Consider the following 23,724-nt stretch of genomic DNA (forward strand, 5'->3'; position numbering starts at 1 on the left):
AGAGTTTGACGCCGCCTCAGATTGGCTGGGCTTGCTGTCAGTCATCTATCGGCCGTCACCTGCCCCCCAGATGACCTCCCGACTTGAAGTGTGTTTGCTCTCAGAGTGTACAACACTTACCCTGTGACAGTCGTATTCGTTAGCATGTTCGGCTAACCTGGCAGCTGGGCCTCGTAGATGAAGGACCGGTTGGAAGCATTTGGGATGTTTTGTCGTTGTTGTCTTCGGTATGCGTGTGTGTCCAGCAATGACATGTGAGCCCTTCATATTGCATTTGATTAGCAGCAGGCCAACGAGACAGCGAGCTACGATGTGATTGTCTAAAAGTAATAGTGGTGGTGATGGTTGCAGTTGGTATCGAACCCGACACGTTCGTGTTAGGGCCTCTATGTTGGACTGGCGAGCCACGTCCGTCCCGGGTGTGTTGTCATTCCCGCGAGCGGCACGTCACAAATGACAAGCTCACACTTTCCTCTCACGTTTTTCTCCTTGTCATTTTTACGTCCATTTTTAGCATCACTAAGTTATTGATATGATTACAACCCAAGGGGAATTGACAGTTTTCTTAAAAGGAAATACAGTGGAGCATTAAAGCAACATTCCAGGCTTCACATTCACTTTTGACACTTTATCTATTGTGAATATTACTGTTCAACTCAAGTTAGAAATAGTTGTGCGAAATGTACAGAACAGTTGGACACTTTTGGAGTAGTATTCTTCTTGAGGTGAATAAAGAGTCTGAAAATCAACATTATCCTGTAATTTGTTGCCTGACAAATGATTGTCACTGCATGGAATTTAAAAACAAATCAGTATATCGCCATGACGAGATCACGTTGACGATTAGCCTGATAAGTTTGATGTTTTGATGTAAATAATTTGACATTTTAACGTGACAAATTTCGACATCGTAACGAGCTAGATTTCACGTTATAATGTGATAAATTGCAGAAAACACTAACTGCTTCACTCAATAACAGAAGCAATTCTCCTCCTGTACTGAACTGGCCCACGTTCTGAAGAAAACCAGTTAAGCCCGAAGACAGCTGGGATAGGCTACAGCACGTAGTTCCACCGCCCACCACCGTTTGGGTCAGGGGCGCTGTCGGCATATTTGACTCCTCTCCTCCCATGCTCCACTTCCGCTGCACGCCAGTGAGCCACAATGCAGCTGTTTTTCTTAAACGTTTTTACGGATAAATGACTTAGCAGAGCCAGTTGGCCGACATTTTGGACTGTACTGCGCAATTCTATGAACATTCCCATTCCCAACCCAGCGAACGTGATCATGGAGACACCCACGCCCCCCGAAGGTGAGGAATTGCGCCGCAGTTACCCTTGGTTTGCGCCATTGAGTTGGTGGCTAGCACGAATGCTAACTGTACGAGCTTTCCCCGGCGCTCTGTTTAGCTTTTTGGCTAACGCGATTCAAGCCTGTAAGTCGCCCTAAAACAGGCTTGTCAAACTCAATTGAATTCCACATTTACTGCAATTTAATCTCAAGTCGGCTGCAGCAGTATAATCGTCTTTGAATGAATCGTAATTAAAGGACATGTCCGTTTTTGTAATTTGTTTTGGGTGCTGATAAGTTCCCAAAAATATTTGCATTTATTGTATAGCTTGTCGATTTTGTTACAATTCATTTGAAATACGTTAACGAAGACGATTGTAATTCTGGCAATATTTTGAATATGCTTCATGTCCATGCCGTCCATAAAACAACTTTATTGGTAGAACAAATTTTTGAATTGACACATTTCTCAACCATCAGTTAATTTTGACCTTATGACTCATCACACCCTCCGAATTTACGTGGGAACTTTACAGAATGTGGCCACAGCTGCCTTGTTGTGGCAGTGCATGAAAACAAGACAAGGGTTCCAGCGAACTCATCTTTTTTAAACTGAAGCTGGTGAAGGATAGTTTTCAATATTCAGTGTCTTAAAATGTTTGCACAATCGACATTCAATTTAACAGAAGTGTGTTCTTCATAGTGGAACGGGTTGAAATGACATGGGCATACTTGGCTTCTGAAATCTGGCACTTCCACAGCGGTATCGATATCTGGGAACTCGTGGACTCACTTTTTACGGACATCATCCTGCACAACTCCAACATTGAACGGCATTTATTGATTGAAGGCAAAAATGAAGAAAACTGAATATTGAATGAATTCAAGCTTCAGATTGTAAAGTTCACTGAGGACGTTTGCACTTGAGTTTACAAACGTGGGTAACAGATTTTCTATATGTAAGCATAGGCACTGTTAGCATTTTAGCAATTGTCATTATTTTGGTCGTGTATTTCACCATTTTACAATTCTTACATTATTATTTCTTCCCTTTTAACATTTTCGCACGAAATTCTTTCCGTCATTGCATTTCCCAAATTCTAAACACTATTCCTACATGTTTGTTTGCGTCGCAGATCAAGAGCTACGCAACGTGATCGACAAGCTGGCCCAGTTTGTGGCCCGCAATGGTCCCGAGTTTGAGAAGATGACCATGGACAAGCAGAAGGACAACCCCAAGTTCTCCTTCCTGTTCGGCGGTGACTACTTCAGCTACTATAAGTGCAAGCTGGCTCTGGCGCAGCAGCAGCGTACGTACTTCCGCCACGCCCGTCGGCCGTCTACTGCGCGCATTTTTCTCACGTGCGACGTCCGTAAACGTTGGCCACCTTCGCTCACTTGTGTGTCATGTTTGTTGGCGTGCGGGTTTGCATTAAAATGTGCTTCTTCTCCACTTAGATCCCTCTACCCGCGATGGGGAGGAGTATAAATCTGAAGGTATTTATTTGGATGCCAAGCTGCCAGATCCATTCAGAGTTTTATCTTTTTACTTGTGCTGAGCGACGCTTTGGTTTGTTTTCAGTTGCTTCGTTTGTCCTCATGGCATGATTTTTAATTAATTTTATTTTTTGCCATGCCGTCTGGTTCGAAGGGGACATAGAATGAACTCTACTACTCTTATTATTTAGTTGATAGCTACAAATAGCTTCAAGACCCATCTGCGCGAGGCGAACATACTGTATGTGGAAAAGAGATCACATAAAACGTCTGTTTTTGGTTTGAACTCTTCCACATGTTTGAGAAAATATTGCTTGTTGTACAATAATGCGTGCTTACTTCAAGATGACTGTAGCAGCAACACATACCAACATAACGTACAATAAATTGGTTCTTTATAATCACCAATATCCTCTAGCTTAATTTTAATATGCAAAATGCCATAGATCAGCTAACTGAAATTCTGGCTATTACACCAATTATAAACTGTCATAAAGTGCTACTTTGAAGACAAACAGTGACACATAAAAAAATGGAGCATATGATAGTAGACACAGGCACATTCTTTCTCTCTGCACGGCAGCAACAACAAATATCACTTGTACTCGTACTACGTCTCTGCCACTTTGCCTTACCCTTAGTTATACTGCAACAAATGTTGACTTTAAGACCACTTCGTTTATGGGCAGTCAGTCACTGCAGACTCAACTATTTGGGTCTAAATAACGATGAGAAAGTCATATTTACGTAACACGTCTTCTTTATTGCAATTAAAACAGCAAAAAAAAAAAGCATCATATGGTCCATTTAAGCAAAGATGGTGAGATGGGTGCCCCCTGCAACTTGAACAAATCAATACTGCCTTACAATTTTTACAATGGTTCGGGTGTAGTGGTTGTCATGGCGACCGGAGGACGATGCCTCGTTGCCTGAAGTCAGTGTTAAGCACGCGTAATGAACGGCTTTTGTCGGGATGTCTGGTTGATGTGAGATTCGTTTTATACGGCGTGCCTTGATATGTGAGTGACATGAATTCTGTATTTCTCAAGATACGAGTCGTTGTTGATGAAGACTATTTATTTATTTTTTTTGCTTTGACTTGCACGCACGGACTACGCTAGAGATACAAGCACAAAATTACACCTTGTCCATTTGAAACGGCGAAACTGTCTGAAGAAAGGCCCCGCTAGCTTCATGCTAATGCTAGTTAGCGTCTCTGTTGAGGTGCTTTTACCCTATTGCACAAAATTGGTTTTGCAACGTGTAGGCAGACTCCACAACACTACACTGTCATAAATTATTTATCCTCTGCAAAAAAAAAAAAAAGACCCCTTTTTGGCCTCTAACATAACATGAGAGATCAAAAAATATCGCAATGTGAAAGTGATTCCATGTATCGTCTTGCATTTGATGGAGGCAGAGTTCCGAAACTGGTTGAGCGCCGCTGCAGGCGTTTCATGCATGCGCCATTTTGGGTGAACGCGTGTGCTCAAGCTGCATGTTCTTGTGTGTGCAGAGCTCTACAATCCGGGCGCCTTGGACGTGCTGGACATCCCGCCGCCACCTATGGCCATGATGGCACCGCCGTCCTCCACCGCTCCCACCGCCGGCGCCACCGCCGGCACGACCACGCCGGCCATGGATGACCTCATCCAGCAGAGTCTGTGGAACCTGCAGCACCAGGAGCAACACCTGCACACGCTGAGACAGGTGCTCACCTCCAGTAGACCTCGGTTCATGGTCTCGACGGCGCTAATGTGGCATATTTTATTGTATGTTTGTAAAAAAATTCCCATGGCTGATTAATGGGCAAAAACTAAAATCAAACTTTGGAGCGCCGAGTGCTGTCTGGCGCCATTGAACTTAATTCGACTGACTTTCGAGTAAGCAGCAGCTGGGCTAACGGTGATGCAGCTTTTTGGTAAACGAGAATCAAAGTGAATATTTATTGTTGTGAGGCTGACATTTCAGAGAGTTGGACAATTTTATTTCTGAGCAGTTCTCCAAAGGATTATTCAGTAATCAAAATAATGATCATCCATTAGTTGTTGTCAATCGGTCGATCATTTCCCATTCACGTACGCGCGCAGGAACAAATGAGCGCGGCCATCACGGCGGCGGCCGAGCAGCAGATCCAGAAATTGATGGAGGAAACTCAACTGGACGTTGGCGAGATGGACAGCCTGCTGCAGCCCATCATCGACACGTGCACCAAAGACGCCATTTCGGTAAGCGGCGGTGAGCCACGTGCTACGGAGCCAAGAAGAATAAATGCGCTAAATGTTGTTGTTGTTGTCAGGCCGGTAAGAACTGGATGTTCAACAATGCCAAGACACCGCAGCACTGCGAGCTGATGACATCGCACCTTCGCAACCGCATCACTGCCGACGGAGCGCATTTTGAGCTCCGCCTACATCTCATCTACCTGACCAATGATGTGCTACATCACTGGTAGGCCGTTTGCAAATGAAGTCCAAAATGTCGCTCTGCCGTGAAGTGTGTCATGTTGTTGTTGTTGTTGTCCGACGTGCTGGAACGCGGTGAAATGTAGCGTGGCGTGATGTGACACCGTAGTGCAGTGTCAGTCGTTATAGACCTTTTATGTCATACTTGCCATCTATATCTATCCCTATTTATCGGACTGTCGCGCCACTCTCAAATTTAGTGATGTGTGCTTCGTTTCTTTTGCAGTCAGCGCAAGCAGCAGAAGGATTTGTTGGCCTCTCTGCAGAAGGTTGTGGTTCCGATCTACTGCACCAGCTTTTTGGCTGTGGAAGAGGAAAAGCAGCAGAAGATCACCAGGGTAAAGGCTTTTGTTTTCTTTTCGGTCTGCACCGATGGCAACTTGGCGTCAAACGCTCCCACTTTAATGGCTTGACTTGGTGCTTCCCATCCTCAGTTGTTGCAACTGTGGGAGAAAAACGGCTACTTTGATGAGGAGACGATTCAGCAACTCCAGAATCCAGCGCTCGGTCTGGGCCAGTATCAGGTGACAACTGCAGAACTTGACACATCGGGCCTTGATATATGAAAGTGCAGATTTATTTTCACAAAAAGACAATGTTCGTGCCCAAACTGTTTGTGGGTGAGCTGCAGTGTGTGCATAAAGCTTGAAAATGCACGCAAATAAAAGAGTAAATACTTGGTCGCTACGTGACGGATTTCGTCTGTTGCGCAGCCCACATCAGAAATGAAGGATTGGTTTACTCAAACAGTGGCGTGACATTGACCCCGCCTCCGGCGCATCTCCCGCAGGCCGCGCTGATCACAGAGTACGCCAGTGTGGTGCAGCCCATCCAGTTGGCCTTCCAGCAGCAAGTCCAAGTCCTCAAGAGCCAGCACGAAGATTTTGTGGCCAGCCTCAAGCAGCAGCCCGCTCCCCAGCTGCCGCCCGATGCTGATGCAGAAAAGCCCGTCGCCGCGCCAGCAGGTGCCACGTTTGTGATGTCATCATGTTTTGCGTATCTTGTGGGTGATTGTGGCATGTCATGCGCCACTTACAAATTTCAGGGGCATCCTAAAATTGTGTGTCCAATTGCATGATTAAAATTGTTGTCGCGATGCTCCCATTTGACTTTTTGCATGCGTGTCGTGGCGCCCATAATGGCTTTCTTTCAAATGTCATGTTACGACATGTATGATTGGCATTTAATGACGGTGTTATTTATTTTTAGCTGAGGTGAAGCCCCCCATGTCCGGTCCTCCGCCCGGGGACTTTGACGAAGCGCCGTCGAGACCCCAGGACCCCAGCAACCCCGGCGGACCCTCAGACCTCCCTCCCAAGCCTGCGTGGTATGACTCCCAGCACATGGGCCCCTGGAACCCCAGCCAACCGGTAAAAAAAAAGTGACATCAACAGTCTTGCGCTAGAAGTGATCAGCAGCCCCCCCCCAACCTAACCTGACTTGTAACCCCTCAGCCTCCTTTCGACCCGAACCAGCCGCCCCCTCCGTGTCCGCCCTGGAACAGCCACGAGGGGATGTGGAACGATCAGAGGGAGCCGGGCAACTGGAGTGGGGGTCCCCCCAGAGAAGGGGGGCCCTGGAGCGGTCCCGATCCGGGTCCCCCTTCTTGGAATTCGTATGACCAGCAGCCTCCGTGGGGAAATCAGCCCGAGCAGCCGCCCTGGGGCCAGAGGGAGCCGCCCTTTCCGCCCCGCATGCAGGCATGAGACGCACGCATACGCGCACTTTGGCCGCTTCTTCAACCCTTCATCTTTGTTTTTCCCCCACAGAGACCTCCCCACTTCAGAGGCCCCTTCCCCCCCCATCAGCAGCCGCCGCCCTTCAACCAGCCCCCGCCGCCACACTCTTTCAGCCGCTTCCCGTCGCGCTTCATGCAGGACGACTTCCCTCCGCGACACCACTACGACCGATCGCCTTACACGCCCCATCGCTTCGACTACTCTCAGGGGGACTTCCCCAGAGGTGAGTGGGCCGACACGCTTCGAATGCATTTCAACTTCTTCAAATGCCATTTTTCAATTATTTCTTGGCTCAATCGCACGATTCTTCAATTTCAAGCAATTTGAAGTTTGGCATCAAACAAACAAGCGCAATGCATCGAGTGTTCCACCGATCCGTCTTTTCTTTGAATGAAAGTCCACGAGCTTAACATTTAGCATGTTGGGATCTTTTTCATCTTTCAAACTTCTGCTACTTTTCTCACATTGATCAGCAACAGGCCTCACATCATGTGTCATGATCGTTATTGACATTATTGGTCTGCTCCCAGACATGCCGGGCCCCCCGCCGCCACCCCACCACTCCAGTCAGAGGCTTCCTCCCTCCGGCATGGGGGGTGACCATCCTCCGTGGGGCGGAGCCCAGCACCCAGAATACGGGCCGCCGCCCCCCCACGGATTCAACGGCCACTCGCCGCACGTGCGCCACCGGCAGCCTCCGGTTCCTGTCCAGGACGACCCCAGCCTGGTGCCCAACGTCCCCTACTTCGACCTCCCCGCCGGCCTCATGGCGCCGCTGGTCAAAGTGAGTGGAGCTGAGATTGAAACAATCACGTTTGGCTGAGCTGCCGGGTTGCAAAATTACCTGAAAGCTTCGAGTCGGATTTCGTTGGGAAGTGAATCTGGGGAATTTTGGAAAAATCTGTATTCCAAATTGGAAACTTTTTCCATGAAAGCAAACACCAAATTGATGTTAGCTTAATGAAAGGTGACACATAAATTCTAACAATGTTTGCATGACATCTGGTTATTTGAATCAAGATAAATTGGATAAAATCTGTTCCGCATGTGGAACAAGAACGTTAATTCCCGTGGAAAATGGCTACCTTGGGAGCATTTTGCCACCTCGACTGACCTTGCCCTCTGCTCAGCTGGAGGACTGTGACTACAAACCTCTGGACCCAAAAGACATCCGCTTGCCACCGCCCATGCCTCCCAGCGAGCGCTTGCTGGCCGCCGTGGAAGCCTTCTACAGCCCCCCCTCGCACGACCGGCCCCGCAACAGGTATGCATGTCTGCTCTAGTCACTTGTCTCCAAAATTCTGGACCCCAAAGTGAAATCGGTGTTCTCTGCGCCCCCGCAGCGAAGGATGGGAACAGAACGGCCTCTACGAGTTCTTCCGGGCCAAGATGAGAGCGCGCAGGAAAAAAGGGCAAGAGAAGCGCAACAGGTGAGTTTATCGCGTGACTCGGGCGGAAGCGCACCGAGTGAACTTGTTTTCGTGCTGCTGCGCAACGGACCGGGTGCGGGTTCATCTTAGTGAGCCCAAAGCATTTTCAGAATGCAGAATGTGGTCTGAGAGGGGGAGCAGAAAGAGTGAAAAGAGAAAAGACATGAGCCCAAAATTCTGCAACTGTTTGAGGGTAGCCCACCAAAAGGCGAGAAAACAAACATAACCTGTTTGAGATGACAGAGACAAGCGCAAAGGAAAAGAAACATTAATGAGAAAAGTCGTCTCTGCGAAAGATGAGATCGGAACAAAAATCGAGCCAGAGTTGCGATTGACGAGATGTTTTGTGGTTGCTGCTCAGCGTTCGCATGAGCAGTCGTTCCAGGAGTCGCTCGGGCAGCCGAGGCAGATCTTCCTCACGGTCCAGCTCTGGCTCCTCCAAGTCCAAGTCCAAGTCCAAGTCCAAGTCCAGGTCCAGGTCCAGGTCCAGATCCAGATCTCGGTCCAGGTCCAGGTCTCGCTCCTCCCGTTCCCGAAGCCGCTCACGGTCGTACTCTCGCTCCAGGTTTGAGCCCCCTACTGCTACGTGCTACGCGCTACGTGCGATGTGCCGAGCGCCAACTGTGCGTGTGTGTTTCGGGGGCCTGTAGGTCCAGGAGTGGATCCCGGTCGTCTCGGAGTCGCTCTCGCTCCAGGTCGCGTTCGCGCTCGCCTGCCAGGAAGCGCCGAGGACATAAGTCACGCAGCTCCTCTCCACCGTGAGTACATGTTGTCTCATAACTTGATTAGGAGGCAAGACTTGCGAGACATTTCATAGATTAGCTCGGTCACGAGTGGACATTCGACACTAACTGGCCTAGTAACTTGATAGGATGAAACATGAAAAGAACTTGAATATGAACTCATTTTAACGACGACGCCACGCAGCTCCACGTCTTCTGCGGGCGGCGCCCCCTCTAAAGGTCCGCCGGACTCCCGCCTGGGTGAGGAGAACAAAGGACATCAGCTCCTCATGAAGATGGGTAAGATCTGGCCCGCCTGCGCACTTGAGGCCGTGCGTCGCCTGCCTGCCCGTTGCCGATTTGCGTTTGCATGTGTGGCCTCAGGCTGGAGCGGGTGCGGTGGTCTGGGTGCCAAAGAGCAGGGCATCCAAGACCCCATCAAAGGAGGCGACATCCGCGACAAGTGGGACCAGTACAAGGGCGTCGGCGTCTCGCTGGACGACCCCTACGAGAACTATCGCAGGAACAAGAGCTTCAACTTTGTGGCGCGTATGAAGGCTCGAGAGGAAGGTAAGCGCGTGCACGAGGACTAAGCGCAGCCTCAGGTGGGATCGTCCTTCCCTGTGGAATGAGCGCCCATTGAATGTTAGGCAAGCCCCTCCCCCGCTCTGTCTGTTTTTTTAAACCCGTTTGAAGACCGTTTTATTCTTTAGCTTTCGACCCAACATGACTGTCACTGTTCTTCTGGTATTGTCAACGTTTCGATTTGTGTTCTAATGACCTGCTAATTTATTTGACGGCATATGGAAAGTGTTTTGTTACAGCTCCCGCTGTTGTGAAATGCGCTATATAAATAAGATGGGATTGTATTGTATTCCTTTGAACAATCCCTTTGGAGTGAATCGGGTGTCAGCAAGGAGAGAAGAATTTGGAACCGAGTGGAATCATGCCGTCTCCCCAATCACTCCAATGGGATTTTTCACCAGTGCGGCGAGATAGAAATCGCGATTTGCGTGAACACGCCAAGTCAAACTGTGGTTTTGTTTTGTTTCAGTCAACCGAGAACCTCAGGAGGCTCCTCCTGCGGAATGATGTCATCAAAGAGCGCCACGGCACGTCATTGGTTCCTTACCGCTGTCATTCAAAAACATGTCTGTCTAACTTTTCAGTGTGATCTTTTTTTTTTCATAATTTCGAGGACATTGGCATTTATTTGTAATACAGTCGTAGAGTGATAGCAAGTGTTGTGCATACAGAAGCAAAATAAACTTAACTTGCTCTCATAAATGTGACGTTTGAATTTTCGTTTGTAACACAAATAATTGTATATTTGTTTTTGTTTTTAACCACCACTGTGATTCTCTCAATCAAAACAGAGCATTAATCAAGGCAGCAGTTGCCTTTTTTTTTTTTTTTGCACTTTAATGCAGTAACCTATTAAGCCACAGGAGGCAGTGTGGCTCAAGAAATGAAATGAAGCCACCCAGCCTCTCGGCTTTCTCTTGGGGTTGTTTGGATGTCACGTTTTACCTTTTACTTTGGTGAAAAGATCAAAACAGAAGTGACCAGATTTTTTTCTTCTCAATCAATATGTCTCAAGTATTTGGAGGACTGCTTCAGTCAGTACAATGAGTACCATTTCTTTTAAAATGTATTTTTGGCATTGAAACCTCCCCCGTAACCCTCACCCGTCCATCGAGAGCCTGCTGACCTACAGTTTCTCTACCTGGTACGGCGGCTACACTGAGGCAGACAGAGTGAGGCTCCAGAGGACAGTCAAAACGGCGCGAGGATTATCGGCTGCCCTCCCCCCTCCCTGTCGGACATCGACACCGCCCGTGCCTCAGCAGAGCTCTCAATATCGTCAAAGACAACACTCACCTGAGCTCACACCTGTTCGACCTGTTGCCCTCTAGCAGGCGCTACATGTGCATCAAAACAAAGAAACAAACTAAAAAACTGTTTCTCCCCAAGAGCCATCTCCATTCTGAACTCTCTCACACACACACATGACCACCCTTATCTTGCATAACAGCAACATAATGTGTTTTTATTTATCCAATTTCTTTTTTATTTTCTATTTCATTATTTAATCTTTAATCTATATATATATATATAATTAAATTATTGTTGTATGCCACTGGTGGTTCAGATTATTCTTTCTTTTTTAGTTTTATGAAAATATGCTACTTATTTAATTTAATTCATAATGCTCGGCTAGGCCCAAAAAAGGTTTGGCAATCGCTGCTTTAGAAGCGCCACCGGCGTGACGTGCAATAAATTGCCACAAGGATGGACAATGTGACTTTTTTTTTGTTTTTAATCGAGTGTAGATTCAGCAAGTCTAATAAAATACGTATTTTGTACAGCGTTTAGATTTTCGGGCGAGCCTGAAGCTTACCGTTGCCATAGCAACGCCCCGCGGGCCGTCTGGAACCATTTGTGATTGGTCCGTTTTTGCTTTAATGTTTAATCCGATTGGTTCCACGCGCTGACGTCTGCAAATACTCGACTTCTATTGGCTGTTCTTTCGGCGAGCAAGAAGGTCGTCGTGGTGTTCAAGCTTCTTTTTGCAAAGTTTTTTTTTGTGCTCACTTCATCTCCAGATGGCCGCATGTTGAACCTTTTGTGCTTACCTTGCTAGTTGGCTATAAAGTGGCGGGAATGTCAAGAATGTAAATCCGCCTTTGTTGTTGCTTCGCGATGGAGGAACATCACACGACGAGGCAAGTTGTGCGCTTTTATTGTTTGCGAAAGGCTAATTTGTTTCGAAGGTAATAAAATGTACTGCAGTCAGGCCAGCCTCGACTCCCAATCTTATTTTCAATACTGTGTAACACGGTGCATTACGGTAATGTACCGAAAGCGCTTGTTGATGGCCACCTTCAAAATAAAAGTTGTGAAACTCAAGAATGCACGTCAGTGGGTTTGATTTAAAATCATGTTATTAAACTTGTCTTTTCACCCAGGGGGGATGCAAACTGACTCAGAATTGCACCAAGAAATGTTCTGAATTGAGATAGAAAGAGAAATCAATGTTAACTGTGCACCAATGGCTGATATTACAACTGATTTAATAAAAAATAATTCAAAATTTAGTTTGCGTTATCCCGCAACCAGACCAGTGCTGGGACAAACTAGGCCACCCCAGGTATCCAACCAAAGTACTTTGAATGAAATCTGATGCGGCATTTCAAAATAAAATGCGGAAGAAATCTCAACTTTATTTAGATATTTCTCATTCCTTTTATTTTGAAATGCCACATTAGATTTTGATGAAAGTACTTCGGTTGGGTACCTGGAGTGGCCTAGTGTGCCCCAGAACCCGTCTGGTTACGGGATAATGAAAACTTAATTTTGAATTATTTTTTATGAAATCAGTTGTAATATCAGCCATACAGTTAACATTGATTTCTCTTTCTATCTCGATTCATAACATTTCTTGGTGCAATTCTGAGTCAGTTTGCATCCCCCCTGGGTGAAAAAACAAGTTTAATATGATTTTAAATCCAAACCACTGACTCGCATACTTGAGTTTCATAAGGTTTATTTTGAAGGTGGCCATCAACAAGCGCTTTCGGCGCATTACCGTAATGCACCGTGTTGCACAATATTGAAAATAAGAGTGGCGGCTGGCCTGACTGCAGTTAAAATGTTGTCACTTGACGTCGTTGAGTGACTGGATGCTGTCAAGGTTTGTTCCCAAAAGATTCCTTTTTCCCCCGTTTTTTTAGTGAGCCTGAGACGTGTCCGTCAGAAGGTGTTTGCAACGACGATCAAATGGTCAACTCGGTGCAAGCTTCCATAGAGGAGAGCAGCCACGACGGAAGCATCCGAAAGGCAAGGCACCACATCTTGTAGAAGGATTTTGAAGTTCAAACTTTTGCCATCATCACAAACAAATCCAGTGCTGTGGTTTTCAATTTCAATTGACCTGATCATCATCATCATCATCATCTTCATCGTCGTGGCAGTAGACAGCTGGGCCAGGATGTTAATCCACACAAGCACTTGGCGGATTACTTGACAAGTGTGCGTGCGTGCGTGCGTGCTTGTTGGAGCAAATCGGAGAACCTGAGCAACTGGAAGTGGGAGGGAGAAGAAAAGCAACTATTTACCACCTTGACACTATTTGGCATTTTAAAGAGGAGATCAACCCCCACATTTTCTTTGCAATGACAACTGTTGTGTGCGCCCACAGTTTACTGATGAATGTTAAGTTTGCGGAATATGAACAAAGCAACAAAATCTAGTTTTGAACCACCTCAGGCGGCAGTGATTTTGCCACTTGCTGTCGACTAGAAATGACATCAGCGCCGCTCAGGTGAGCTGTTATTCGTCGCTACGCGAGCAACGCTGATGTCATTTTCGTGGACAGCGAATGCCAAAATGGCCGCCACCTGTGATGGATTAAAAGAGGTGGATTTTGCTGCTTCATTCCTATTCGGCAAACGTTTTTGGAAGACTTTTTCAGAAAACCGTGCTCCGCACAACATATTTGTCATGTTGCACCGACCAGAGACTTTAATTTGAAACAAAGTTTATTTACCCATTCTTTCTTCATTTTTCACTCTTTATCGACCTCCCCTGATTGGACATGTGCCTTGAGGCAAGGATGATTCTGGAGAAAATGAATATCCGACCATATATAAGTCGCCTGCGTGTGGCAAATAAGGAGCAGTTAGTGCCGATTAATGTCCGTCCGTCCGTCCGTCCCAGCTCAAAATGATCCTCCCTCCAAATAATGTCGTTTTGCGTTCTTGACTCCCCTCCGCAGGGCTGCGATCCTTTTGGCCAATCGCAACGCAGCAAACTGCAGAACAGGCGAGCTCGCATCAATCAGCAAATCAACAAAGAAATGCGCATGCGAGCCGGAGCCGAGAACTTGTTCAGGTGAGCCGCTCTCACTGACTTTTGTGCTCTTTGCCTGCCCCGATGGAGGACATTTTGCTCACGTCACTTTGGAAAGCGCCAAATTTCTATTTTGTAGGCCATCGCAAACATTAGAGCTCCAGATTTTCCTTTGCAAAGACTCCTTGCCCGATGCTTTGCGGGAGCGCACGTCCGTGACTCGACCGACGCGGCTCGTTCCGAGGGGCCTTTCGTCGGTTCGTTGCGTCGCGGTCTTTGCGTAGTCCGGCTCGTCCCTGCTTTCTGAAAACTTGCGCCACAGCTTCGGGAAGACGAGCTCTCAAATCCTGTGCATGATGGAAAAAAAAAAAATAAAAAAATATTCTTCTTTCTCAGGGCAACAACAAATAACAAAGTCAAAGAGACGCTGGCTCTGGAACTCAGCTATGTCAACTCGAATCTGCAGTTGCTCAAAGAAGAATTGGAGGATCTGAACAGCAACATGGAAGTCTATCAGACGGAGAGGTACTCGGCGCGCACGCGCTTTGCATGCTCAAACTTGAAGGCCAAGTTTGCAATTCACTTATCGAAACGCGGCGTTCGGATGAATTTGCAGAGTTCCGAGTTGAGTTGAAAAATTCTCCCATTTTTGGCCATTTCACGGGGCGGCCATTTTGTCGCTTCCGTCGATGGAAAATGTCGTCACGTTTTTCTGGGGCTCACGAGACGACGCGTCGCGGCGACCGCGACGTCGTCGTCCGTCGGCACGAGTGACAAAATGGCCGCCCAATTTCAAGTTCCCGTCTTTGCTTTTCCCAGCGAGGCCGCGAACGTTCCGATGATCCCGTTGGGTTTGAAAGAAACCAAAGAAGTGGACTTCGGCGTCCACATTCAAGTAAAGACGACCCCTTCGCTCGTTTCGATCCGTTTGACCATTTCCGAACGTCGGCCGCTTTGACCGCGTTCTCGCCTCACAGGACTTCATCTGCGAACATTACGGAGAGGACAGCCAACTTTATAAAAATGAAATCAAAGAGCTGATGGACCTCAGACAGGTGAGCGCACTCGGACATTCCACTCGTTTGAAAGAAGGCGTCCAAAACGTTCCCATCGCATTTTCCAACTCCAATTTCAATTTGTTTTCTTTCGGTGTAGGCCATGCGCACTCCGAGTCGCAACCAAACCGGTTTGGAGTTACTGCTGGAGTATTACAAGCAACTGTACTTCTTGGATCAACGCTTCTTTGCCCCGCATCGGAACTTGGGCGTGCACTTCCACTGGTATGACCAAATCGGCTTTGCATTCAAATCCATTTTCCTTTTTTCACTCGACGAGTTGACGGAAAGCTTCTCTTTCAACAAAATGACAAGGTCTCGCCTCGGAATTGAAAAGAAAAAAAAAAAAAGACCCCGAACGTTGCTTTTGCGTCTCAGGTACGACTCTCTGACCGGCGTCCCGTCATGTCAGCGTGCTTTGGCCTTTGAGAAGGGAAGCGTCTTGTTCAACGTGGGCGCTTTGTACACTCAAATTGGAGCGCGGCAGGATCGTTCCACTGCCGCCGGCATCGAGCGAGCCGTCGATGCTTTTCAGCGAGCCGCAGGTTTCTGTCGCCGAGTTACGGCACGGAAAAAGTTAGCGCTCGGCTGTTGACGCTCCGTCTTTCCTGTTCAGGTGCGTTTCATTACCTGCAAGAGAACTTCTCCGACGCCCCAAGTCTGGACATGAGCGGGCCGGCGCTCGGCATGTTGGTGCGGCTGATGGTGGCGCAGGTGCAGGAGTGCGCGTTTGAACGTTTGGCCCTCGCCGATCGGGACGACCGCACGCCCTTGACTTCCTTGCTGCGTTTGGCTCAAGAGGCGGCAAGGGTGAGCGCGCACGCGCACGTGAGCCGACTCGCTTTGACGCGGACGTCCTCGTGTGCCCCGCAGGTGTCCGACGTCTACGCGCTGGTGCGGCAGACCATGTCGCAGCCGCCGATGAAGGACTACGTTCCGTTTTCGTGGACGTCCATGGTTCAGGTCAAATGGGAACATTTCCGCGCGCTTTCCCACTACTTTGCCGGCGTGGCGCTCTGCGACGGCACGCGTAAGTCGCTCGTGCTGACCGATGCGGTGTCGGCATGCCAGAATGCCGCAAATGATCTTTTTGGTGCCGTCGTAGCGTCGGAAGAAGTCACGGAGGACGCGGAAAAGGCGTTTGTCCACTTTTACGCGAGCGCACGTACGGGGCCGCCGCTCGGCCAACTTTTAAGAGACGCCCAACAAAGACGAAGGTTTGGTGAGTTTAATCATTCGGCGCAGAAAAGTTTTGGCCGTTTTCTTTTTTTGTGACACTCGATACTAATCGTCAACCGACCAAGTCCTCGTCGATTGTATTTGAAGGTAAAGCGCACCTGCGGCACGCCGTGATGAGGCACGAGGAAGCCATGCGTCTGCACGGCGTGTGTAAGATTTTAAGGAAGATGGACATCCTGCAGGACGTGCTGACGCTGACGCACAAGCGCTCGCTGGACAAATACTCGGAGTTGGACCGAGAGGACGACTTTGACCAAACGCCCGAGGCTCCGGAGATACAACGTAAGCGCCGCCGTCACACGGCAACACTTGACGCAACGCGACCGTGACCGAATGCCGTCTGCGTCGACAGCTCAAAGCCGCCAAAAGCCGGACGTCACCCCGCTCAACTTTTCCGCCGTGCAGGTTGCCGACCTCTTCCGAAGATTGGTATCCCAAGTTTTTTGGCTCCGAGTGGCGGCTTCGTCGAGCGACGGATGCTTGAAATGTCGCCGTCCATCTGCTTGTGTTTGAGGGGCCGCTGTCTGTGTTTTGTGGGCGTGGCCGCCGGGGGCCGGCGCGCGTGGTCCGCCTGCCGAGAGGCGAAGGTGGACTCGGCCTGACTCTCAGAGGCGACTCGCCGGTCTTGGTGGCGGGCGTGGCGGCTGGAGGCTGCGCAGCGGTGAGGCAAAAACTTTCAAAGGTAGAAAAAAAAAAAAACGGGATGCCATCTCCACGATCGACCTTTTTTTTAGGGAGTCACAAAATAATAATAATAATAATATTGCCTTTATTAGTCCCACAATGGGGAAATTCGAGCCTCCTGGGGAGACTGAGTCCTGAACGCGGCGCCTTAGACCACTCGGCCATCCTGTGGCCAATCCCAACCGGTTGCACATTTTGCTCTTTGTTTTTTTGCAACCAACCATGATTTGAATCAATTAATCAATTATTTTGTTCAATGAATCGGAATTGAAAAAAAGTTGAGGAAATGCAACAAATGAATTATGATTTTGTTAGCGGTTGGGTCAAAATGTTGAGCTTACCAAAGTCAAATCCGGACGAGCGACTTGCGACGTCATTTCGAGTCGAGGGGCTGAATTTGCAAACGTTTCGATTGCGATTCTTGAAAATGCTGAACTTTGCCAATGAAAGTGTTGACGACGCGTTTGTGGTTTAGGAGGCGGGACTGAAGGAAGGCGACTTCATCGTGTCGGTTGACGAGCACGACTGCAAGTGGGCCAAACATGCCGACGTGGTGAAGTCGCTTCAGAAGCGCAGCGTCAAAGCCGTGCAAGTCGTCGTGGTCACGCTGCAGGCGCACGACGCTCAGGTAACGTCCCGAGCAGCAAATTCGCCGTCGGGGCCATTTTCATGTCCGGCGGACGCTCCGTTTACTCGCTCAACATATTTAAACATTCTTTGCGAGCCTTGAAAATGGAAACCATCGCACGCCGACACTTTGAGAAGCGCAAAACGGAATTCCGCCACTCGCGCAGTTCTCCAAAGAAAAGGCCAAGCATGCTCGCTTCGAGCTGTCGCTAGCGGCAGAAGCGTGAAAACGGCGACACGCCCACTTTTCACACTCGGCAGCATTTCTCTCAAAGAACTTTGATGTTGGCAGTTCACGACACTGAATCTTTTTGCGTGTGAACAGGCGGAGAAACGAGCCCTTCCGCTCGCTCAGAGCCGCGGCAAAGAAAACGGCGCCGGCCGGCCGACGTCTTCTGTGACCAAAGGACAGAAATCGGCCTCCTTGCTCAACTGGAACAGGAAGACGAGGGAAGGCGATCGCGATCGGAACAGGACGGGAAGCGCCTTCAATTTGTCCTTCGGAAACCTCGCCGACAATCAGGCCATGTACTGACGTGCGCGACGTGCACGTGACGGCAGAGGAGCCACCGGGGTTGGAAATGGATTTTGTCGCTCATTTCAGTTTGACGCATCGCCCCAATAATTTGGAAAGGACGTCGTGACGAGTCACCAACTCCAAAGCGGCCGCAGCTGATGCTCATTTGAAGTGGACATGCGAGAAAGCTTTTCAAAGTGTCAAAAGCGCCACTTTGGACAAGGAAATGTGACAACGGCACGTTTGCGCCCGCCCGCCTCCAGCGCAAACAAAAATCTCACACGCATCTTCAAATTTCTCAATGTGTTTAATTGTAGCCACGAGAAGGTGGTCTCATCACTCTTGGCTTTCTCCTCTCCTGAAACCACGACGACGACCACGACTCCTTTGCTCCGTTTGGTGCCCGCAAAGAAAGCACAGCGCTTTCTAACTTGCGTCACGATGATGACGAAAGAGGATCAAGTGAAAGGCCTCACCGCCCTCCGACGCCGCGTTGAAGACGGCAAACGTGAGTCCGAAGCGGCGATTTCTTCTGAGCGCACCATCGGCACGCGGCTCATGCGGCGGCTTCACTCCGGATCGGAGGACGCCAGGCCGATGCCGCTGCGTTCCAGTTCGGCAATCACCGACATGTGCTGGAAGTCTGCCGGCCGCCGGTTAAACGTCTCCACCAGGCCGAACGTTTCCCGCCTTTTGGTGCCGTAGAAGAGCTGCACCTGATTGGCCAGACACTGAGCCTGCAAAACGCTCTGACAAGACCACGACAAACACGCCGGCCGTTAGTCCGACTGGACGTTTCATGAACCGCTGACTTTTTTTCAAACTTCTCAGGAAAACAATTCCAAGCGTTTGAGATTTGCCACCAAATATTTTCTTGCCATTTTAAAGCGTTTCGGGACAGATGAGTTCATTCAACAAGGCCAATTGTGGAGATGAACGGCAAATTTATTCCAAAATGACCCCGACCTTAAATCGCTCATGTCGACAAAAACAACAAGCTCAGAATGTCATCCGTTTTGGAGCCAAAATAGAAAGTTGGACGCCGCAACTAGCGTCCAAAATTGCCGCTCATTCAAATGGAGAACGAGAAGCCACGTGCAGATGAAATGATTTGAAAAAGGAAAAATGTTACCATGAACTTGTGGTCCAGTTCTGCCGTCATGAGCGCCACGCCCTTGGCCTCCTTCAAGTCCGGGTAGTGATAGAGGATCATCTGGCTCGGCGCGTTCTCGCCGTGCGTCTGCGGGACGCCAGAAAAACCATCAACGCGTTCCAGCGCGTCATCCGGGAAACGGTTTTCTTCACCTGAATGTTGACGAGGGACGTGAAATGGAGCTGCTGGCCCGACCACCGACCCACAAAGAACTCATAACCTTCCTTCTGGGGCAAGGCGTACAAGAACTGGGGACGAAATGAAAGCAAAGCAAACAATCATTGCCAAGGCGGCATCGAAAATCGGAGCGTTTTAGTGGAGGGAAAAAAAAAACACAAACGGTGGTTTGCGTTCACAAAGCCGACAATAATTAGAGAGAAAATGTCCTTTGTTTTCGTGGGTGAATTCATCAAATGAACTTTTGGGGTTCATCTCAAAAGTTTTTACAGTCGTCTGAAAGTTGTGCTCGTTTTCTTGACGCAGCCCAAAAAAAGAAAAGAAAAGGGAGAGTCTCATGCTTGCGGAGGAATATCTTCTTTGCTTTTGTCACCGAACTCAGACTGAAACGGGACGCTAAGTCACGACTCCTTTTTTGGGTCAAACATAAAAAAAAGAGAGAGATTGCACTTTGAGGTCTGCTACACGACACCTGCATTTGATCGGGAAAAAAATATTTGGGTTGAATTTTTACCACAAAAAACGTTGTACCATGTTTTGGTTTCAACACAGTAATTACGCGCGTCGAAAAACTAAATCTAATACTAAAACGACGATGAAGAGGTTTTGAAAACAAAAACTAACAAACGTGCTCTGAAACCAAATTAAAACTACATTTTAAAAGAATTATTGGCGAGGATTGTCTTTTATATCCTTTCCACTCGTTGAGTTGCTTGAAAGCATCCCCCCAAAAAACAAATAAAAAACTCGTTAAAAGAGAAAAGTGGGGATCTTACTGACCATGGGACACGACTGCGCCCGAGTGCTGATGACCTCGAATGTGTGACGCTGCAAAAAATAAATTCAAACATTTCAGCAAACGGACTGTTCACGATTTTCAAGTGCCACGCAGCGAAGGACGAGACGAGACGAGACGAGACGAGACGAGACGAGACGAGACGAGACGAGACGAGACGTATCGCGTTGCACTCACCGGGATGACAGCGCTGATTGTGTCCTTGCTGGCGTAATATTTCATCCAAAGCTGAGCGACATCATTCGCAGCAACCACCATGAAGAAATTGCAGATTCAATTCATCGGAATAATAATAAAAATACTTTCCGGCTAATTTTGTGCAGCTGCGTCTTAAAAATGACTTTGCTTTGATTCGGTTCTCGTTTTCGAGAGGTCAATATTTTGGTCAATGTGCTTCAAATGTTACTAAAAGTCGTGTTTGTGCATCAACGTCGCCTCTTTTTTTGCATTTGTTTACTGCAAATGCTTCTTTTGCTGAATTTTTCCACCAAACACAATTTGTCTTTTTGCGCCAACGATTGCCGTCTTTCACGAGCGACGACTGCTCCGTCCTCATTTCAAGCCTCGTCTCACCTCCGCAATCTCGTCACCGCTCTTGTCCCGGATCAGCTCCAGGTTGAGGATGGAATCCAGCGACTAAAGAACAAAACATCGTCTTTGTCATCATCTTGGTCAGCAAGAAAAGCAAGAGTCACACCACCTTATTTTTGCCGAACGCTCCCGACGTGCCATCGCCTGCTGCCAGCTTGTCACGATTCTCCAACTGCAAAGAAAAGCCAAAAAGCGACCGTACTTATTTGTTGTTTGCAGAACGCTCTCCATTTTTGTTTTCAACCTGCCGCTCCATGACTCGGACAAATTCCGCTTGCTTGGAATGTCCGAGCACTTCTTTCTTGGACTCTTGCCGTTTCTCCATCCGGGCCTTGAACTCTTGAGGCTTGCAACTGAAAATGGAAAGCCGCAAACGGTGTGATCAGATCACGTGAGGTTGCCAAGCCCCGCCGACATTTTCAACGGATGGAGCTTCAACTGAACGATGAGGACGTCCGCGACAATCCCGACGGATTCGCATCCTTCTAAACGTTGTCATTAAGGCACAAGCATCACATTTGTCAAAGCTTTTTAGTCGATAGAATTTCAAGTTGCCTTTCAAATATGAGGTCCTTCAAGGTTTGTTCTGCAATCCCATTTCGATTTTTCAAACAGCCACTTTCACGTTCAACTGTTTTTATGAATGCGGTGGTTAAGTTGTCAAGGAATTTAAAAACGTTTTCAAACTATTTGCCTTGTAAACTGCCACTCCGTGTTTCCATTTCTGGAACTTGATAGGAAAACAGCCTCAGCCAAACTGCCAAAGAGATTCAAACCGAAAGACTGTCAACCAGCTTTCTCACCACCACCGAACCTTTTTGGGAAAATGATTATATTGGAGTTATGACAGAATTCTTCTAAGAGGAAAACAAAGCATTGTAAGGCAAGTGGGCGTTCACAGGCTTCAACGTTGACGTGACGAGATCATCATAAAATTGCTCAAAGACGTTCGTCTCCTTTTTCAGGGATTGATTATTCTTTTCCTTGCATCGCGCGTACGTGTCACGGGAGCGCACGGCCTGACCTCCGCATTTTCTGGATCTTTTCCTGGTATTTGTTGTAGAAAGGATTCTCTTCCAACTCCGGCTCTTTTCGCAGCGAGAATGTCCGAAAGTGAGCCGGGACGAGGCCAGGTATCAGCGGCCTGATCCCAGTCGCCCTGACCGCTAGCATTCCCCGATACATGCAACTCATCTGCAACAAGGCGGCCGCCATCTTGTCATCTCTTCGGTCCCACATCAATTTCGGTCCGGTGAGGACGAGGAGCACAATATCCTTTGGCCAAACGTTCTGTTCCAAAGCACAAGAAAAACGACCTCTCGGCGCAATCTTTTTTGTTGTTGTTGTTGTTAAACGAGTTGATGCGCAGTCTTATTATGTCAGACATTTTTAAAAACATTTTTTTTTTCAAATTTAACACGACAAACTTTCTACTGACCGAAACCCAAATACTAACCTCAACCACGGGGAAAGTGCGTCCTCTAACGGGGACATCTGTTACTGCACCCACCTCAGTGCGCCTTTTGACCTCAACCTTTGAACCAAATTGTCGACCCAACACCAACTCCTCCATTTTCACGGCTCTTGAATACGTTTGGCGAGCTTCGGTGGCTCTACAAATCTCGGTTCACTCCGATGGGCGTTTCGTCAATTTTGTTTGCTCTGCCCTGACGGACTCAATGTTGAGCGTTTGTCATTTTCGATGTTCAATAAAATGTTCAAACGGACGCGTGGGCGTCATATGACGGCGCATAGTCAAAACCACCAGGGAAATAGTTTGACATTAAAATGTTCAATTGAGTTAACAAAAAATATACTGCAAAATCTTAAATCTTGGCAACAGTGGAAGTCCGCTAAACTCCATTGTACGGAAATACAAAATGCTAATGTGTTTTATTTATTTAATAATTGTCTCTTATTTTACGTGTGTGACTCTCAATTTCAGATGTTTATTGCTCAAATCATAAACACATGAAGTATGTCACTAAATAGTGAGCAACTGCTGTCTGTGCACATTTCATCTTTTCATCGGACAAAACGTAAAAAAATGACACTTTGTTACACTTTAAAGCACTGCAAGATAGGCCAACTTTATTTGGATGGCACATTTCATACGCAGGGCAACTTAATTAAATATACACACGGCCTCTTAGTGTCTAACACGCTGCTAACAAAAGGGAAGATCGTGAAAACCCCCCCAAGTGAAAATGTCCAAATTGAGTCTTAAGTGTCAAATATTTTGTGTGGCCGCCAAGATTTTCTTTTTGGGCATGATGTTTAGGAAAGCTTCAAGGGTTGCCACCTGGAATTCATTTCCACTCCTCCACGATAACATCAAGCAGCTGTTTGATTGATCGTTTTTATGAATTTTATGGCTCATTATTGCACAAGAAACAGCGGCAAAAAAAATGAAAATGGGAAAACAAATTGCAGTCTCAAGGCTGATTTGCATATTTGGTCACCGTGTCGGGGAGGAGCTGCAGCCTTTGTCTTGAAGAGTTAAAACAAATTCAACAAAAGCAAGCTCCATCCCAAGAAACAAAAACCAAACCAAGAGTTTCTTGGAGAGCTCCGTTGGGCACGCAACCTTGCAACGCCCGCACGGCTCACATTTTCCCAGTTTGCAAGAAAATTTGGAATTGAAAGCGACGACTCGACTTTTGAGTCGTCACGAACTTAACCAAGTGAGACAAATGGACCCATAAAAAAACGTCATTTGACCTTTTTTCGGGTTTTTTTCCGTTCAGCTAATGTGAGCCAGTGGAATATTTTAATATTGAACAGTAATTTCTTTTTTTTCCCTGCTAAATATGAAAATGGTGCTCATGTTTTTGTTTGTAATAACAACAAAGGCTAAAAAAGAATTTGGACTCGATGGCTCATCGTGTGA

At 47.7% G+C, this 23,724-nt stretch overlaps 3 protein-coding genes across 13 annotated transcripts; 2 read left to right on the forward strand and 1 right to left on the reverse strand.

Moving 5' to 3' along the window:
* The first annotated feature begins 1,072 nt into the window (after positions 1–1,072).
* cherp (calcium homeostasis endoplasmic reticulum protein) lies at positions 1,073–10,431 on the forward strand. 2 transcript variants are annotated; one of them, XM_088313992.1, is made up of 20 exons: positions 1,073–1,313; positions 2,428–2,601; positions 2,750–2,788; positions 4,305–4,498; positions 4,879–5,016; positions 5,088–5,239; positions 5,480–5,591; positions 5,688–5,777; positions 6,044–6,218; positions 6,463–6,623; positions 6,708–6,953; positions 7,023–7,215; positions 7,523–7,776; positions 8,123–8,256; positions 8,336–8,422; positions 8,784–8,987; positions 9,073–9,180; positions 9,350–9,444; positions 9,529–9,714; positions 10,199–10,431. In XM_088313992.1, the coding sequence occupies exons 1-20, from the start codon at positions 1,253–1,255 to the stop codon at positions 10,234–10,236; spliced, it is 2,841 nt and encodes a 946-aa protein (XP_088170118.1). In that variant the 5' UTR covers positions 1,073–1,252; the 3' UTR covers positions 10,237–10,431. The 2 variants fall into 2 exon arrangements, with proteins under 2 accessions (XP_088170118.1, XP_088170119.1); XM_088313993.1 differs by lacking the exon at positions 2,750–2,788 and having other exon boundaries at positions 1,074–1,313.
* Positions 10,432–12,674: 2,243 nt separating this feature from the next.
* atpaf1 (ATP synthase mitochondrial F1 complex assembly factor 1) lies at positions 12,675–22,262 on the reverse strand. 5 transcript variants are annotated; one of them, XR_015846291.1, is made up of 10 exons: positions 21,859–22,262; positions 21,079–21,187; positions 20,944–21,006; positions 20,817–20,879; positions 20,421–20,471; positions 20,228–20,275; positions 19,423–19,518; positions 19,250–19,357; positions 13,694–14,342; positions 12,675–13,226 (listed from the first exon to the last, which is right to left on the reverse strand). XR_015846291.1 is itself a non-coding variant. In XM_088312849.1 (9 exons), the coding sequence occupies exons 1-9, from the start codon at positions 22,071–22,073 to the stop codon at positions 14,148–14,150; spliced, it is 948 nt and encodes a 315-aa protein (XP_088168975.1). In that variant the 5' UTR covers positions 22,074–22,262; the 3' UTR covers positions 13,527–14,147. The 5 variants fall into 5 exon arrangements, 2 of the variants coding, with proteins under 2 accessions (XP_088168975.1, XP_088168976.1); XR_015846293.1 differs by lacking the exon at positions 13,694–14,342 and adding an exon at positions 18,594–18,866 and having other exon boundaries at positions 21,859–22,091; XR_015846292.1 differs by lacking the exon at positions 12,675–13,226 and adding an exon at positions 18,594–18,866 and having other exon boundaries at positions 14,221–14,342; positions 21,859–22,091.
* Positions 12,726–18,494, forward strand: rhpn1 (rhophilin, Rho GTPase binding protein 1). 6 transcript variants are annotated; one of them, XM_088312844.1, is made up of 15 exons: positions 12,727–12,984; positions 13,922–14,037; positions 14,392–14,520; positions 14,815–14,890; positions 14,973–15,050; positions 15,151–15,275; positions 15,429–15,595; positions 15,667–15,860; positions 15,924–16,080; positions 16,156–16,272; positions 16,377–16,571; positions 16,642–16,718; positions 16,804–16,950; positions 17,449–17,601; positions 17,926–18,494. In XM_088312844.1, exons 1-15 carry the CDS (start codon positions 12,925–12,927, stop codon positions 18,133–18,135), a joined length of 2,001 nt encoding a protein of 666 aa, XP_088168970.1. In that variant the 5' UTR covers positions 12,727–12,924; the 3' UTR covers positions 18,136–18,494. The 6 variants fall into 6 exon arrangements, 5 of the variants coding, with proteins under 5 accessions (XP_088168973.1, XP_088168971.1, XP_088168970.1 ...); XR_015846290.1 differs by having other exon boundaries at positions 12,726–12,984; positions 15,924–16,272; positions 16,695–16,718; positions 17,926–18,068; XM_088312843.1 differs by having other exon boundaries at positions 15,924–16,272.
* Positions 22,263–23,724: the final 1,462 nt, after the last annotated feature.

This window comes from Idiotropiscis lumnitzeri, chromosome 13, assembly GCF_059441095.1.
Source record: "Idiotropiscis lumnitzeri isolate Australia: NSW breed Sydney's pygmy pipehorse chromosome 13, RoL_Ilum_1.0, whole genome shotgun sequence".
Classification (NCBI taxonomy): domain Eukaryota; kingdom Metazoa; phylum Chordata; class Actinopteri; order Syngnathiformes; family Syngnathidae; genus Idiotropiscis; species Idiotropiscis lumnitzeri.

Bases quoted from the DNA above. Each gene is read 5' to 3' on its own strand.
- cherp (XM_088313992.1), top strand. From the start codon at position 1,253: ATGAACATTCCCATTCCCAACCCAGCGAACGTGATCATGGAGACACCC. The intron at 8,988-9,072 runs GTTTGAGCCCCC...GGGGGCCTGTAG, and splicing joins CGGTCGTACTCTCGCTCCAG to GTCCAGGAGTGGATCCCGGT. The intron at 9,715-10,198 runs GTAAGCGCGTGC...GTTTTGTTTCAG, and splicing joins TATGAAGGCTCGAGAGGAAG to TCAACCGAGAACCTCAGGAG.
- rhpn1 (XM_088312843.1), top strand. From the start codon at position 12,925: ATGGTCAACTCGGTGCAAGCTTCCATAGAGGAGAGCAGCCACGACGGA. The intron at 14,521-14,814 runs GTACTCGGCGCG...TGCTTTTCCCAG, and splicing joins GAAGTCTATCAGACGGAGAG to CGAGGCCGCGAACGTTCCGA. The intron at 15,596-15,666 runs GTTTCTGTCGCC...TTTCCTGTTCAG, and splicing joins TGCTTTTCAGCGAGCCGCAG to GTGCGTTTCATTACCTGCAA.
- atpaf1 (XM_088312849.1), bottom strand. From the start codon at position 22,073: ATGTGGGACCGAAGAGATGACAAGATGGCGGCCGCCTTGTTGCAGATG. The intron at 21,007-21,078 runs GTTGAAAACAAA...TTTTCTTTGCAG, and splicing joins TCCGAGTCATGGAGCGGCAG to TTGGAGAATCGTGACAAGCT. The intron at 20,880-20,943 runs GTGGTGTGACTC...TTTGTTCTTTAG, and splicing joins GAGCGTTCGGCAAAAATAAG to TCGCTGGATTCCATCCTCAA.